Source organism: Larimichthys crocea, chromosome XX, assembly GCF_000972845.2.
Source record: "Larimichthys crocea isolate SSNF chromosome XX, L_crocea_2.0, whole genome shotgun sequence".
Classification (NCBI taxonomy): Eukaryota; Metazoa; Chordata; class Actinopteri; family Sciaenidae; genus Larimichthys; species Larimichthys crocea.
In genome coordinates, this window is record NC_040030.1 from 12,622,031 (window position 1) to 12,637,391 (window position 15,361).

The window sequence follows — 15,361 nt, forward strand, 5'->3', positions numbered from 1 at the left end:
GTGCGTTTGGCTTTGGATGAAAACAGAATACTATAATCTGACCATTAAAACTATTTTTCATTTAATTCCGATTCATCATTACAAGACTCGAGTCAATTAAAAGGTCAAGAAGTCAGAAACAGTTGTAAAGAGAGAAACAGCCGCGTGTTTCCTCCTCTCTTCTTCTTTTAGCAACCAACTGCACATGACCGTGACATTCAGGTGCAGTTGCAATACTTTTCCACTTCATAGACTTCAGTACATTTATATATATATATCCAAATGAGGATGTGGTGAATCTGTAGGAGAAGTTAAAATGGAGCTGCATGACCCAGTTGGAGAGAGTCACGTTGCATTTCAACGTGACTCTCTGCAGTGGGCTGGGTGCCAAAACTAAACGTGATGCAAGCACAACACGAGAATGTGTGTCACATTTGCTGGAGAAGGGAAATGGCCGCCATTGCCAAGATATTTGACCTACTTCCAGTCCATGTGAAGGAGAAGTGGGGCACAAGGGGCGCAACAGAGCGCGGGAACAACAGGTTTGGAGCAGAAGAGCGCACGGACAGAATCAAGAGATTTTAACATGTTAACAGGGTAAGGAATTATTTATAATTATCATTATTAATACTTTTATACATATTTAACAATAAAGCATTAAATGCAAGTGTGTGGCTTGTTTTGCTTTCATGCACATTGGATGTTTTTTTCTCTGCAGCAATGCAAACATACTGCACCTCGTGTTGCGTTTAATTGTCGTAAGAATTTATGATAGCCGCGTTTTCACCTCCTGGCCGCGCTCCAACAATGACTGTTTTGATGGAAACCCACGTGACTGACTCCGCTAATAGGACCTCCTCCTCCTCCGCCACCTCCTCCTGTCTTCTGAGCTCCTTTACAAACAAGTCGCAGATAAGAAGCCAAGAAGGACCCTCCCGTGGGTAGTGCCTCACGAACACTTCTCAACGTGACACTGTTTATTTCCACGGCGCTGTCAGGAGCACTCTTCACTTCTTCCTCTGACTTGGAGCTAGTGTGTGCGTGTTTTTGCGGACGGATATCAACTTTTGAAAACTTTTTTTTTTTTAGGACACTGACGCTGATGGTAAGAGAGAAATATCATTTATTTCTTGTGTTTTTGACACCACGGTTTATCATTTTCACTCTAAAAGTCGCTTTTTTTGTGTTTATTTGAAATGTAGTCCGGATAAAAGTGGATGTAGTTTTTTTGACGCGTTGTTGTTAGCTGTCAAGACGCATTCAAAGTCCTCGGAAATGTGTGTGTTCGCGTTAATTAACACTTTTTTTGTTAATGTTTGGTGTTGTTTACGAACATTTAAGTGTGTGTGTGTGTGTAAAAGTGTCTTTGACAAGATGCGGAGTGTGTTTTTGTGTCGCATCTCATTGACCCACATCCGCACTGAATCTGACTGCGTCACAAAGTTTTGCCTGCACACTTTTTCTTCAGACACAAAATGAAGTTTGCGTTGTTGTTTTTTTTTTACCCAACACTTGCACGCTCATTTGTTGCAGATGTTGTTGTTGCATTTAAAAAAATAAATAATTGTAGTCACGAGTTTAGGTGAGTTGTGGTTCAAACGCAAGAGAGGTTTTCTCGGTGTTTTCCTCTGTGTGTGTGTGTGTGTGTGTGTGTGTGTGTGTGTGTGTGTGCGGGGACACTGACCAAAGTGGAAACCTGACCTGCATACCGCGCCCACTTCATTTTCGACACAAACAACTTTCACTCCTCTAGAGCAACCCTACTGGCCAAATAAAGCAACTATTTTATTTTTTTTCATTGCTCCATCATATGTTTTGTAATTTATCCAACTTTGAAGCAATTTGTGCGGGTTAAATTTGTTATCGAGCAAAGTGCGCACTTAAAAAAAAGAAAGAAAAAAAAGTCTCCCGCTGCGGTCTCGAACACATGGGTTTATATGAGCAGACCGACGTCGTAAAAATTACACTTTATTTGACTTGTGAAAGTGCTCTCACCAGATATTTATTCTGCAAGTGTCAAACAGTTGCGCAACCCTCTCTCCCTACCTCCTCACCCTTGATTCAGCTCCCCCCTCTGGGGTGTTTTTTATTTTTATTTCCAAGCCATTATTTCTGTCTTGTGGGTGATATGTTGGTATTTAAAGTCTCTGTACACTCTTCCCTACTGTGTTTTAAGCAAATATAAAGAACAACTTGCTTAGAAACGCCACGAATAAAACTGAAGTGTCAAAACTCCAACAAAAAATTTGGATTATTTCACATTTTCAGCTTGAAAGGACTCATGTTTAATGTTTTAAAGCAGAGCTAGGATACCTGATTGAAACCCATAATGTGACAACAATGTAACATAGATGTTGGGAGGGGATTAACCCACTAGGGGCCCCCTTTTTTTTTTTTAGCTCCTCACATGCCTTGTCCCCATGTAAGTTTAGTTCAGAAATCTGCCCCAGTTTGCAGCATGTAAAAACATTTTAGAGCGTAGACAATACTGTGTCACTATCAGTAGCAGCACCATATATCTTTCAGCTTTCTAGTAGTTACCACCCATCCATGGAAAAAAAATCCCATATCATCAGTCTTTTAGTGCCCGGACACAGCTGATAAAGCACCGAGCAGTCAGTTCAGTGGAAGTCAAACAGAGGCTTACAGACTCCGTACAGGATGTGTAAAGTTTTATTTCAGAGGCAGAATATCGGTTACCAGTGTAGAAATCGATGTCAGAGTTCAACAGTACTGCTCTAATTAAACGTGGCAGATGGCAGCTGGGGTATGTGGGAAACATTCCTCACAAGGAGCCTTCATGGACCTTTTCTCTTACGCGACCTGCTGACCTCTATACTGTTGACCTTTGGCTGTTAGACACCAGAGCAGGTGGAGAATCAGGTTGACTTTGTGAGTTTTATGTTAGATTTATTTGGTGTTGGTTCAACTTTACCTGTTGCTGCAGTAATTACTCAGTGGGTTAGGGGCACACGTGTGTTTGATCACATAAAACACAAAAGGCGCCAAAGAGGGCAGATGATGGTGGTGTGTATGTGTGTGTGTGGTGGGTATGTTAACCCAGATCACACCTCATTGAAGCTCTGCAGGCCCAACAGAGCCAACAGTCAACCTCTGGCCTTCCTCTAACACGTTTGCATGTGTTTGCTCTCTGACAGGGAAATGGCTAAGGTCTCTCCATCAACATTAACATCAACAGCAGCAATGGCATCTGACTCAGAGCTCTCACGTCTTGGGGGCATCGAGGCATTAAATTTGAAGGTGGGGCCGGTGCGGAGGAACCTCTTCGGGCCGGTGGACCACCAGCAGCTGCAGCAGGACTTCCAGCGGCTGCTCTGCATGAGCGTGGAAGTGGCCAACAAGCGCTGGAACTTCGACTTCCAGAGCGAGATGCCGGGAAATGGCACCAACGTCGAGTGGGAGGAGCTCAGGTGCCAGGACGTGCCGGCGTTTTACCGCAGCTGCACGGTTAGGGCAGCGGCGCCACTGCAGGACAAAAGGCGGACGTCTTCTTCGTCGTCAGGCGATTGTTCCCCGGGGTCCAGCAGCTCGTCCGGGTCTGGGGATGAGTATCTGGAGGTGACCACAAGGGGGTGCTACCGGCTCAAACGGCAAGGAAAACGCAAACAGTCTGCCATCACAGGTCAGTACCCTAAATATCTTGAGTAACGCAATAGTTCAACTTTAGCTTGTTGTCGTCATAAACCTTCCCTTTAACGCTGTTTTTATTCATCGTAGTTCTACAAATATGTATCATAATGTCGTAGTTATAAAAGTCAACAAGAACAGATTTTTCCTGACTTTGCATTGTCTTCTTTTTCTCTCCCAGATTTCTTCAAGGTGAAGAAGACCAAGCTTCTCCATTACAAAGCATCTTCCCGGCAGTAGAAAAGCACAACTAAGACCTAGTGGGAGATCACTTAGTGGTCGAGATCCCTACTACACGTCACCTCACATAGATATGTGTCATATCATATGTATATATGTAGCAATTTGTAACTGACTGTCAACAAGCTCATGCAGCATGGGCTTAAAAACTCCTCCTGACACCACATACCTTAAATTTTCAGCACAAGGAAGCTACCATTTTTTTCCTACTTAGTCAAGCTCAGACTTTAGAAACGGTTTGTGTTGATAATTACAAATATTCTATATACTGTTTTTCTCAGCTTTTGACTATACTGTGAAATGATTTTGAATGCACTCTTAATAACAGAAACCAGGCTTTTGTTTTAAGAGGTTAATTTTCTTCTGAGCGGGGCCTCGGATAGTATTTGACCTCAGTCCTCAACCTTTTTTCCTCCCTCTTGCTAAAAGTCACAAAGAGGTTTCAATTAGATGAGTTACTATTCCTGGCCTCGCGTCACACTTAGCCTTTAGTCTCGCCCCACAGCTCCCAAAGCACGAGAGTCGAGCCAGAGGTCAAAACCTCACCCAGGGCTCAAAATTTGGCAGCGCGACTGTGATTAGCTCCAGGTTAAAGGTCAACGGTGGAGGTCTGGCGATGAGATAATGCGGCCGTACCTGTACGATAAGTGACTTCAAATCTTAAAAGTACTAATAATAATGTTTCATATGTGACTATTTATTTATTATTCTTGATGGTATATCATCAAAATAAAATAAACAAGCAATAAAACGAGGTAAGATAAGGTGTTAGGAAACCTGTGCCATTGCCCCCAAATTATGCGTTAGTCATTATGGCTCATATACACTCCACCGTTGCCGCTTAGAAATATTGGCTATAAATACTTTACACCATCACAACATAGCAAAAAAAAATATTCCAACTATATTCCCTTTTTTGCTTTGTATTATTTGCATAATGGGGTTGTAAAAAATCTCTCTATTTTTTGGCAACAGACCTGAACATACCTTATTATGTTTTTCATCAGGTTCATGCTTGTAACTTATGTAGCATTTTTTTCCCCGCTCTTTGTCTTCATGCGATTTTCACCTTGTAGGTTTTAAACACGCCTCTTTTCTCCATGAAGGGAATGTAGCGTTTTATCACTGTGCTGCAGCTCAAGAGGGATCAAAACTTTTTTTCTGTTTTGATATGAAGAGTCGAGCTGCTTCGCATTTTTCCTGTCGCTGTGCTGTTCTTTTCTGTGTCTCTTCAAGTGTACATACGTGTGTTTGTGTGCGAAAGTGTCTGTTTTATCTTGAGGTTAAACTTTATGGCAGCTGAGGCAGTTGAACCAAAGAAAATTGCTGTGCCATTAAATTTAGAGACGCATCATTTATACAAAGTTGTTCACTGTTTGAGTGATCAGTTATGGGTCTCGAGCATGTCCAGATCTTCAAATATATTGTGTAAACACACCTTAAGTGACTCAAATAGGACGTGCGTGCCTACTTCTTTTTCCCTGACTACAGTAATGGATTAAAAGCCATAACCTGGATTAATCTACTCTACTACCTCATCAAGTGATTCAGTAAAACAAACAAGTTAAATAGATGTAAAAATGTAGCTCAGGTTGTCTGTGTCCACAGACGAAAGAGAGACAGCGAGACAGGAACGAGGGGGGTTCGGGGCTTATTATTCTGTTGTGGTAAAAGCTGTCGAGGTTCAGCGCTCCGTGTAGAGTTTCACATCAGGTAAAAGAGTCAGTGTGTCAGAGCGGGGCCCAGCGCCACGCAGAGGAAACTCCGGTCCCTCGAGGAGGAGACGGAGGGGAGGGGGGCCAGGCGGCTTTTGTTGTCTCTCCCTGTCTCTGCTTTGACGCTTTCCCAGAAATAGACAGAGCAGAGGAATAGTAGCGGGATGGAGGGAGGGGGGAGGAAGAACGAGGACAACTTTTTAATAGGAAATGAGAAAATGTCTCAGACCCCTTCTGGATCAAAGGATTTCTGCGTCCAGACAAGTGGCCTGTGATTCAGACAAGCTTTTGTCTGCCCACCCCCCCCGCCCCCCCCCCCCCCCCCCCCCCCCCCCCCCCCCCTCTTAAGAGTCTCTCCAGTCTCTCTTTCATGAATCAGCCGCCTCGGGTCTGCGAAAAATCGGCATGAAAGCAGTTTGTTCATTATCATGAAGGCGATATTTCACAGGTCTAAAAATAGCAAACACGGCTGTTAAAAATAGTTTTAAATTCGTTTGTCGGCTTATCTACGCGTGTGTGTGTGTGAGACAGTGTGTGTGTGTGCACCTACCTTCTCAGTGTGTTTAAGAGGAGACTTGTAAGAGAGTGTATTAACTTATTTTGAGTTCGTATCATTTGTTAAGCGGGGAAATAATTCTAAACCCGCCCCCCCCCCCCTCTTTTTTTTTTTTTTGCTCTAACTAACTGTTATTTCTGAAACTATATCTTTGCACTACTTTAAACATTGTTGACAAGAGAACTATTTTTTTATGGTAATCCTTAAAAAAAACAAAAAAAAAAACAACAACATACAAATACTCATGGAGAAACTGAGGCACAGATTAGGAATTTCTTGACATTTAGAATTATTATTATTAAACATGTTTAATGATAATAAACAGTTTCTAACATTGTTCATTGGTTTCTTAGAATTTCGTTATAGCGGTGTTAAACTTCCTCACGTCTGTTAGGAGGAAAACTAAATTAATAAACGTCAAGATCGATCTGTTAACTTCGCTTTCCTAATTCAGTCGCAGCTATATCAAAAGTGTAGCCTTTATTTGTATATGCATGAATGTATGATAATCTTTGTACACCCTTTGTAATAATTTTATTGTAATTTAATACTGGTTTATGTATCCTTGCAACATGTAAGAAGTGTATTTGTATGAGATCAGAATCATATTCCTTCTTTAAGATTTGTATAGAAAATATTATATTGCTGGGTTATTGGTGCACTGTTGCCTTTCATATTGTTGATTTTGATAGTGTGCTCAAAATAATAAAATGTTGATGAATGAGATATAAACCACAAAACACTGGTCTCAATTTTTTTCTTTCACTCTTGTTATGAAGTGTTATGAACATGGAGGTATGAGGAGGGAAAAGGTTGACGCTAAAGGCTTCTTCTAGCACCACCTGCTGGTTTTTAAGTTGCATTGCACATATAGTCAGAGCACTGGTCCTCAAACTAGACCACAAATGTGGGCATATGACTGAATTGGGCTACATACCGTCTGGTCTTGACCTTGACTTGGTATACACCCCTCAAAGTCCAGAGGACCCGGGGACCGAACCGGCAATCGTCTGATGATCCGCTCTACTTCCGTAGCTCCATAGAGGTAAAATCATCTGTTCAAAAACTCTTCAAATGTGGCTTCAAACAAGAAATAAAAGGGAGAAAGATCAAGGAGTATCACTTTTCTACCAATGAGCTCTGGTTCTTGAACCGGTTTACAAGAAGTCAACAATAAATCATCTTATCAGGTATAAACCCGCCTCTGAACAGGGTGGATCTACACTGCTGGTGTTATAGTGCTACTTGGACAGATGAATATTTTCTGGAGGTGGTACGTGATGTAAAAAAGTGTAACGAGCTTGAGAAAACATTGACGTCGACTGTTTTAAGATCAGTTTAGTCAGGATAAACTGGTTATGAGAAATATTCTGCAGGCGTTTTACAGGATATATCACAATTTTCAAAATGTCATTTATTTAAAAATGACATGTTTCATTTACACTGGTTAAAATGTGAAAAGTACACATAAATAATAAAAACAAAATAAAATCGTACACCACAGATAGTTCTTAATACATTTCATTTTACATTTGATTACAGTTTACTTGGTGAGACTGCCCAGGGGTGGGGGGGTCTGACGGTTTAACATGAGGAACCTGTTCCAGAAGCACTTTACATGTGGTTCATGTATCTGCATGCAACAGAGCAAACTGTCTGATTGGAACTAAAATGATCTTGAAGTGTAAACTAGAAACCCTGCCCAAACATCACCTCGGGTAAGGTTATTTTCCTACTCTGATCAGGAGTAATTATAACATTAATAAGATTAGTATTTTACCTTCATTAACAAACATGACAATGTTCATTAAAGAAACAAACAAATATACAACTTCTGCTACAAATGTCTCTCTTCTGCAATGTCAGTATGCATTTTATTGTTCCTGTTAGTGTGGGTGTGAGTGTTTTCCTGTGAATTAAGACACTAAAACATGACGTGTAAACATTCCAGTGAACAGGAAGTGGAAAAAAACATAACATAACATTGAGAGGACCAGTCCCCGTAATGAAAAAGCTTTACAGTATAGTTTCTAAACATGATTATACAAAAGTGGCTGTGAGTTTCCCCAAAAACCCAACTAACGTCTAAGTGGTTCACTAAAATCTTCAAGTCTTTGCCTGATTTCTAGAATACTACAGTGCAATATTCATTATCTCGACCAAAAAATATCATACATATCTACAAAAGCTGACAACAGATTTCCACATTACAATTATTATTCACATTCTTTAGACAATGAACCCCTGATTTAAAAAGGCCATTCAAACTGACTGGAGCATATACATTTTAAAAATCAATTTAAATCCTAAAATATTTACATAATATTTATTTGTGTACATTCTGTGATGAATTCACAGACTGGTTGTGCCTGACAGCCAGGTCCCTTTAAAAGCCTTTCTTTTCTTTTTTTCTCCCCCCCCATTCAGGCACTTCAGCTCAAACCTTTAAATCATTCACACATTTTATGCTTTAAGTGAGTGGATAAGACTTCAGTGTTCTCCTTTTCTGCTCACAGGAGTGCTGACAGACAAACACTGGTCACTGTGGGAGTACTCCACATCACCTTAACCATTGTGGCTGTGACAAACAGTTCCACCTCACCTAAAAAAGGAGCTGTTTTCTGAGCAGCCCTGCACTGTACTCACTGATAAAGAGTAGAAAACATTACGGCTGCCAGATGTTGCCGCTTTCACAGCTGCCGGCGCATCGCCCGTCTGTCCCTCCACATGGCACGCACCTCTTTGACGAGCAAAGGAGTGATGAACACAATGCTGCCCCCTGTCTGTAACACGAGGACACAAGAAGTTACACGAGAGTTTTATTCTTTTAACGTTACAAAATGATGCTGCGGGTGAGACAGGAGGGTCGAGTCAACTTTAAAAACAATGATCTTACCATGACAACGAAGAAGTAGAAGACACACATCCAGCCCAGCTTGCTCTCAAGCAGGGACACCAGGTACTAGTGGACGATGGAGATATAAATTGAGTCAAATATCAACCTGTGCACAGCCATGCATTATGAAATCCAAACTAAAGCTAGAAAGAGTCAGCAAACCATGGTAAAGTACATTAACAGAGAGCTTTTTCTGTTGTCATTCACCTGTCCCCCAGCAGCTCCTATACTCCCAGTCCCGTCCACTATGCCAGTGACGGTAGCTAAAGCCTCCTTACTCCCCCTCAGAGCCTCCTGTCTGCCCAGGTCAGCAGATATGGCGGAGCTGATCATGTTAGACGGGCCGCCAATGAAGAAGCCAGTGATAGCTAACAGCACAGCGTTGATCAACTGGTCGTTAGGTGAGCCTGAGAAGGACGGAGAAAGATAGAGGAACGAACTGTAATACACTTGTAATGTCACCATCGATCTTATATAAGGAAGTTTTGGTGGATTTCATCACTCCAGGTCAGAATGTCGAAGCTTTATGTGTCAAAGTACAGAGGTTAATCTCTTAATGATTTTGTCCAGGATGAGCAAATAGTAAAAAAAAAAAAAAAATAGCTTGAACACCCAAACTCTGCTTACTTAATTATCTCATTTGTTTGCCAATTGATTTTCTGTTGACTGATATAACGATGCCATACTCACGGCTGTATCCCACTAGGGCTGCCATCGCCAACACCAGACTAGTGGCCAACACTGGTGCTCTTTTTCCCAAGAAGTCAGATATCAAACCCTGAACTGTCCCTCCTGACACAGTGAGGAAAAAGTTAACATCCAAGGATATTTGTGTTTACTCTGACTGTGTATGTAAAAGAGCAACTGAAAATACATAAATTTGCCAGCTGCTCACCTATGATTCCTCCGACATCATACCACACAGACAGGCGGTCGGCCTGAGCTTCCTGCCAGCCGTAATTGTTGCTCAGGTAGAAAGGAAGCCAGAAGAAGAAGGAGTAGTTGACAAGCTTCAGGCACGCGTACGCCAGGGAATACTGCAGTACATAAAACAGTGACAGAGTCGACATGGTGTACACTTGTGTAATGAATTTGTATCATTTCATCTCTGTGGTGTTTAAAAGCACTTTATAAAAGAAACGTCTGTGGACTCACAGGCAGCACTCCGGGCAGACAGAAAGCCTGGCAGAAGCCGATGGCTTGAGGAGCCTCGTCCAGAGGTTCGTCCGGCTGCTGGATTGACTGGTGTTGTCTGCCGTACACCTCCACCTCCACCTCTACCTCCTCCTCCTCGTCGCTCATTAACGGCCGATGGCTGTCTGTGTCCGTCTCCACCGGGCTGAGTCCGGTCTCTGACTCCAAACTCAAACCTGATGCACACAAACACACATTCAAGCTCCGGACTTAACAAAATGTCTTTACAAGGGAATAAGTTATTATCTAATATGTTCCTTGCCGTCCTTACCAACTTCCTTCGGGGAGGTAAGCAGGCCGAAGAACACCACCACCCCACCAGCAAACTGCACCACTGAGGTCACCAGGAAGGCATACTGCACACAGCAACATACAGTGCTTCATGTAAGCATTTAGTGGCTGAGAATATGGTAAAAAAAAACAACAACAATAATGTGTATGGGTGTCTATGTTTTACCTCATATCCGTACTTGAGCACACTAGAAGCCAGGAAGGCTCCCAGGATGTTGCCTACAGAGGCGCAGGCACTCCACAGGCCAAACACAAAGCCGCGGCTGGAAAACAACATCATGAAGTTTAATTATAAAAAGCCTTGACTGTAAATAATGCACAGTGTCACTTTAAATACTCAACGTACTATATTTCACTAAACAACTCCACACACAGCTCAATGACTTGCTCTTTCTATATTCAGCAAATTGTATTTACAAGTGCTGCCGCTGAAGAAAACTCTAAATGGGCGTCTATGTTTCGGCAGCGGCGCCGATGAATGGATGTCATTGTTCGAGCGTGAGTGGGTGTGTGTCTTAAAGCTCGACTTGACAGACTCGAACTTGACTAAATGTTTCTCAGCTGGAGAGAGATGTCTCAGCCAGCGTTCCAAAACGTGAAGTTAAAATTGAGACGAATGGAGGACTGTCACACGCACCCCGTCTTGCCGAACCAGTTGCCCATGACGGCCACCACGCAGGGCCACACGGCTGACTGCAGCAGGCCGTTCAGCACCCAGAGGCCGCAGTACAGATAGATGTTGTAGATGTGGAGCCATTCGGTGAGAGTGCCAAACACAAACTCCTGCAAACACAAAAGAAAGATTGGGCTGTACTCCAAAATATCATATGGAGACAGTGTATCTTCATTCCAACGTGCTCCACTGACTCACCACTGCAGCAGAGCCGCACAGGCCGAAGCAGAGCACGTAGCGCAGGTTCACTCTATCCCCAATCACACCGCTGAGATACAGACCCTGTGAAGACAGCACCAATATGACTTTATTAAATCAGCCAGCTTATTACACGTTTTTATCATGGAATAGAAACTTGTGCTGCTGCTAGAGGCCGTCACTCCTGAATGAACGCGAGCGGCAGGAATCGGGTTTTCTCCCCCGTCCTACTTGGCACGCTGTGAATGCATGCCGCCGCCGGCCCGTGCCAGTTCTGCCGATTTCTGTGGCAGGCGACGCTTCTCTCAGAAGCTTGTTAAAACACAGAAAATCGTGTTCGCCACTCACCACTGCGTACGAGAAGAGGAAGATGGAGTCCAGAGCTCCCAGGAACAGAGTGGCCTGCTTTTCATCCTCGAACAGATGATTTTCCCCCCATGTCTGCGACGGTCATGGAGAGAACGGCGTGGGTTTAAATGCCATGGCGTTAGATTTCAAACAGACAACTTGCATTGTTTTCTCAGGGAGCAGATGAAAGGGAAGTTTTGTTAGCAAGAATCATTACGGTACGTTTCACTGGCCAACGTTTTTTACCTTTTAAATTTTATTTTTATTATGTGTGAGAGAAACATTGAGCTGTATTGGACTGCATGCTGTTCTGTTACATACCTCGCCGGGGGAGAGACTGTCATTCTGGATGGATGGTGTCCACTGGGCCGAGATGCTCACTTTCACATTGCTGAACGTCTTCCTGGACGCATGCAGCAAGACATAGCTGCAGAGACAGGAGACAGGTTTACTCAGCATGCAAAGGGAACGGGAGGTTTGTCTAAACCGTCCATGTACAACGGACAAGTTCATACTCGAGCTGGAGGGGATGCAGCTGTTTAATTATGGAACACTTGAGTCAGTCAGACTTTATTTGTATAGCATTTTCATACAGATTTCAACAGATTAAAATATATAAATAGACAAATAAGTTCAAGATCTTTGGATAATGGGTCGTAGTTATAAAGGACGCATCACTGTGGGTTTTTGTTTGTTCACGTTTGTTTTGGGCTACATCAGGTCACATTAGGCTTGCAGAAGGTTACATTTAAAGTAGTTCAGTACAGGAATGTAAATGAAAATACTGGAATGCAGTATTCTTTATCTAAGAAAGAGGAAATGGGCAAAATCCAACGCGAGCCCGGTTTTTCTGCTGAGCAGCAGTATTCGCTGAGGTTTCCTCCTGATAGGAGTGCCGTGACACGGCCGCAGACATGTGATACTAAATCTACTGTAAGTAAAGATTAACAGCAGTTAAATAAACATCTGGCATAAAACTCACTGAGTGGTCATACATGTGATATATAAACAGAAATACATACTCTGTTTAATGTTGCTGTTTAATCTTAATTTTTTAGAAAAAAGTACAATTCACTTTTCAGAACGTTTTAAGACTTTTTCAATCTGTGTAGTGACCCCGTCCATTGGAAATCAGTACTTATTGTCCATGTTATCTTGACCGTCTGACCTGGGTCACCTTGCCCCACACCCCCCTTCACCTACATTAACAGTTCACACTCATTCATGTGTGTTTCTACACTGGCTACATTTCACTTTTATGCAACTCCGCTATTTCCTTGTGCTTCGTTCTTGTGGCTCAGTGGGCTATGAAGGTCACTTGTACCCGTCAAGCCTTCAGTGGGTTTCTAGTTACGTGAAAGCTTGTCTAGAAACTATCCCAGCAGGACTTTTACAATGCTATCAGGTTTGAGGAGGCCTTTTTTTTTTCCCAGGCAGGGTGGGTCTATTTTTACCTAAAGAAGGTGAGGAGGAAGGCAACCAGATGATGATGGGTGTACTGTGACAGGTAGCCACAGCACGAGGGAGGCATCACAGGGACGGCGGAGCGGAGGGAGGAAGAGGAGGTGGAGGTGGAGGTCTTCAAGGGGGAGCAGCAACAGGACAGGGAGGGGGGTTCAAGTATTGTTTCCAACTATGTCAGAGGGGACAAGGAGAACAACAAAGAATCCTGAAAAGAAGGAATTGGAAACCAATGTTAACTGTGCTGATGTTGACTTTTGATTGTAGGGCAACAGCTTAGACAAAATGATCCCAGTGCTTGGCTTTTTAAGAACCAAAAAAAAACATGCAGTGATCACCAAAAATAAAAACCCATATGGCTCCAACTACCACCGCCACACATCCCAGGTTTAAACATGACCAAACTGTGTCCATGCAACTCCTCAAACCTAAGACTGTGGTGAATATTTGACCCGATCTTACCTGTCCTAGTTGACTCCTGTACTCCAACGGGCGATACTACCTTGAAAGCATCCATGAATGCTGCAGTGTGCTCTGGCATCTACAGGTATCAATGGAGCCAGTGTGAAACCACCGCCTCTGAAACCATTACACCTCCCTCCCCCCCCACCAGCCTGTTCAGCCACGCATTGCCTCATGTCGTGTACACAAAAACTAGACATGAATGATACTTTTACTTTTACAGCACGATACCGGTGCTGTACTTCTACCCTAAATGCAACTCCCCTGTGTGTTTGTGAAAGGCAGACATGAAACCAGAAAGACACGAAAGAAGTGTCACAGCGAATGAATGGATTAAAACAAAATGTTGACTGTAGGCTATTTGCTTAATAATACTGGTAACTGTGCAAATACTTATAGAGAAGAGAACCCTAACCACATTTAACCACGATTCTCCACAGTTCCTTTATTGGTATTGTTTTTATTTGATCGATTACCTTCCTTCTTACCCTTTTTTAACCGATCTCGGTGTAATTAAGAGTCTTTTAAAGTATCTTTTATACATTTTCCCATGTGTCTGTGCCCTTCGCAAAGCCTATTATAAGCATTGTGTCCACTTACACCTAACCCTGACCCTAGACTGAATGTTCTTCTTTCTTATGCTCACGGTTACAGAAAATACTCAAACGTGCTCTGGTTTCTGTTGCATGTACATGTTTGTGTTTATTTTTTAAAAGATCATATATGAAATATGAATTAGTCTGCTTAGTTCTGTATGTTCACAGACAATAATCATGGTGTGTGTGTGTGTGTTCTTGCAAAAAGAGAGAGTTTGGAAAAGCAGCAGTGAGGCAAGGCATGAGTCACATAAAAAGTGATATGAAAGTCATAATGTAACCACTGCCTCAGCGGTTTCATCACAAACGTGCAGCCACATAATTGTCACCTTCATAATGTTTCCCTCAGCCTCCTCTTATCAGCTAAAACAGGCTGTAAGCTGCCATGCTGCTCCCTGAAGGTAAATAAGGTTTCAACAGACAGGTGGGACTGTGATCTGTGCCCTGTGTACAACACAACGCTCTTGTTTTCATGACTTTTGTGTTTAGAGAAACCAACAACTCGTCTTTTATTGACAGCAAACAACACGCCCGTGCATTTTCAGTCATTTTAATTCATTTAACATGCATTTAACAGCATTTTTCGGTTGTTTTCAGAGAGATAATGTGTCACAATCTCTGCTTTAGTGTGTGACAGCCTCGGTGACACCTCAGCACGAGCACAGCTCAAACTGTGACACAGCCTTTACCCACAGAGCCAGTTCCGGGTCTGTTTACGTCTTTAAACGCCTACAATGTCTACAGACAAACAGGTTACTAAGTCCTGAAGCTGTAAACACCAAAAACAAAAACCGTCTTCTTACCTTTTTCCCTTTTCCTTGCTCAGGTAACTGTTAGCTCGCTCGCTCCATGGATGGCTCGCGCTAGTGATGTGTCGGTCGCGGACGAGCCGGTTCAAAGAGCCGGTTCAAAGAGCCGGATCTTTTAAGTGAACGATGGGATCCGGCTCCCGTCCGTCCGCGAACCGCTCTTTTTCTTTTCTTTTTTACTTTTCTCTTTAGGAAAAGTACCTGTGGGCATTGGCTACGGGTGTCACATGCATGTTTGTGCAACCAATCATTTGAGGATTGACAAGGAGCACAACACCAAGCAGGGACAGGCGGT

General features: G+C 42.8%; 2 protein-coding genes across 6 annotated transcripts; one reads left to right on the plus strand and one right to left on the minus strand.

Annotated features, from left to right (window-relative positions):
• Positions 1 to 435: 435 nt before the first annotated feature.
• On the plus strand, positions 436 to 5,619 carry cdkn1d (cyclin-dependent kinase inhibitor 1D). Of its 2 annotated transcripts, none has more exons than XM_010749086.3 (3): positions 436 to 576; positions 3,138 to 3,622; positions 3,809 to 5,619. In XM_010749086.3, the coding sequence occupies exons 1-3, from the start codon at positions 566 to 568 to the stop codon at positions 3,865 to 3,867; spliced, it is 555 nt and encodes a 184-aa protein (XP_010747388.3). In that variant the 5' UTR covers positions 436 to 565; the 3' UTR covers positions 3,868 to 5,619. The 2 variants fall into 2 exon arrangements, with proteins under 2 accessions (XP_010747388.3, XP_010747394.3); XM_010749092.3 differs by lacking the exon at positions 436 to 576 and adding an exon at positions 728 to 1,084.
• A 2,914-nt stretch (positions 5,620 to 8,533) lies between these two features.
• Positions 8,534 to 15,169, minus strand: slc37a3 (solute carrier family 37 member 3). Of its 4 annotated transcripts, none has more exons than XM_019278925.2 (15): positions 15,061 to 15,168; positions 13,662 to 13,740; positions 13,193 to 13,371; positions 12,060 to 12,165; positions 11,739 to 11,831; positions 11,391 to 11,474; positions 11,157 to 11,302; positions 10,686 to 10,782; positions 10,500 to 10,584; positions 10,190 to 10,404; positions 9,930 to 10,071; positions 9,725 to 9,826; positions 9,242 to 9,441; positions 9,035 to 9,100; positions 8,534 to 8,921 (listed from the first exon to the last, which is right to left on the minus strand). In XM_019278925.2, the coding sequence occupies exons 3-15, from the start codon at positions 13,267 to 13,269 to the stop codon at positions 8,829 to 8,831; spliced, it is 1,506 nt and encodes a 501-aa protein (XP_019134470.1). In that variant the 5' UTR covers positions 13,270 to 13,371; positions 13,662 to 13,740; positions 15,061 to 15,168; the 3' UTR covers positions 8,534 to 8,828. The 4 variants fall into 4 exon arrangements, with proteins under 4 accessions (XP_019134470.1, XP_027127949.1, XP_010747369.2 ...); XM_027272148.1 differs by having other exon boundaries at positions 13,193 to 13,407; XM_010749067.3 differs by lacking the exon at positions 13,662 to 13,740 and having other exon boundaries at positions 13,193 to 13,407; positions 15,061 to 15,169.
• Between the last annotated feature and the right edge of the window lie 192 nt (positions 15,170 to 15,361).

Bases quoted from the DNA above. Each gene is read 5' to 3' on its own strand.
- cdkn1d (XM_010749086.3), top strand. The intron at 3,623-3,808 runs GTCAGTACCCTA...TTTCTCTCCCAG, and splicing joins CAAACAGTCTGCCATCACAG to ATTTCTTCAAGGTGAAGAAG.
- slc37a3 (XM_010749067.3), bottom strand. From the start codon at position 13,269: ATGCCTCCCTCGTGCTGTGGCTACCTGTCACAGTACACCCATCATCAT. The intron at 11,475-11,738 runs GTGAGTGGCGAA...CTGTCTTCACAG, and splicing joins TCCTCTTCTCGTACGCAGTG to GGTCTGTATCTCAGCGGTGT. The intron at 8,922-9,034 runs GTAAGATCATTG...CTCGTGTTACAG, and splicing joins TCTACTTCTTCGTTGTCATG to ACAGGGGGCAGCATTGTGTT.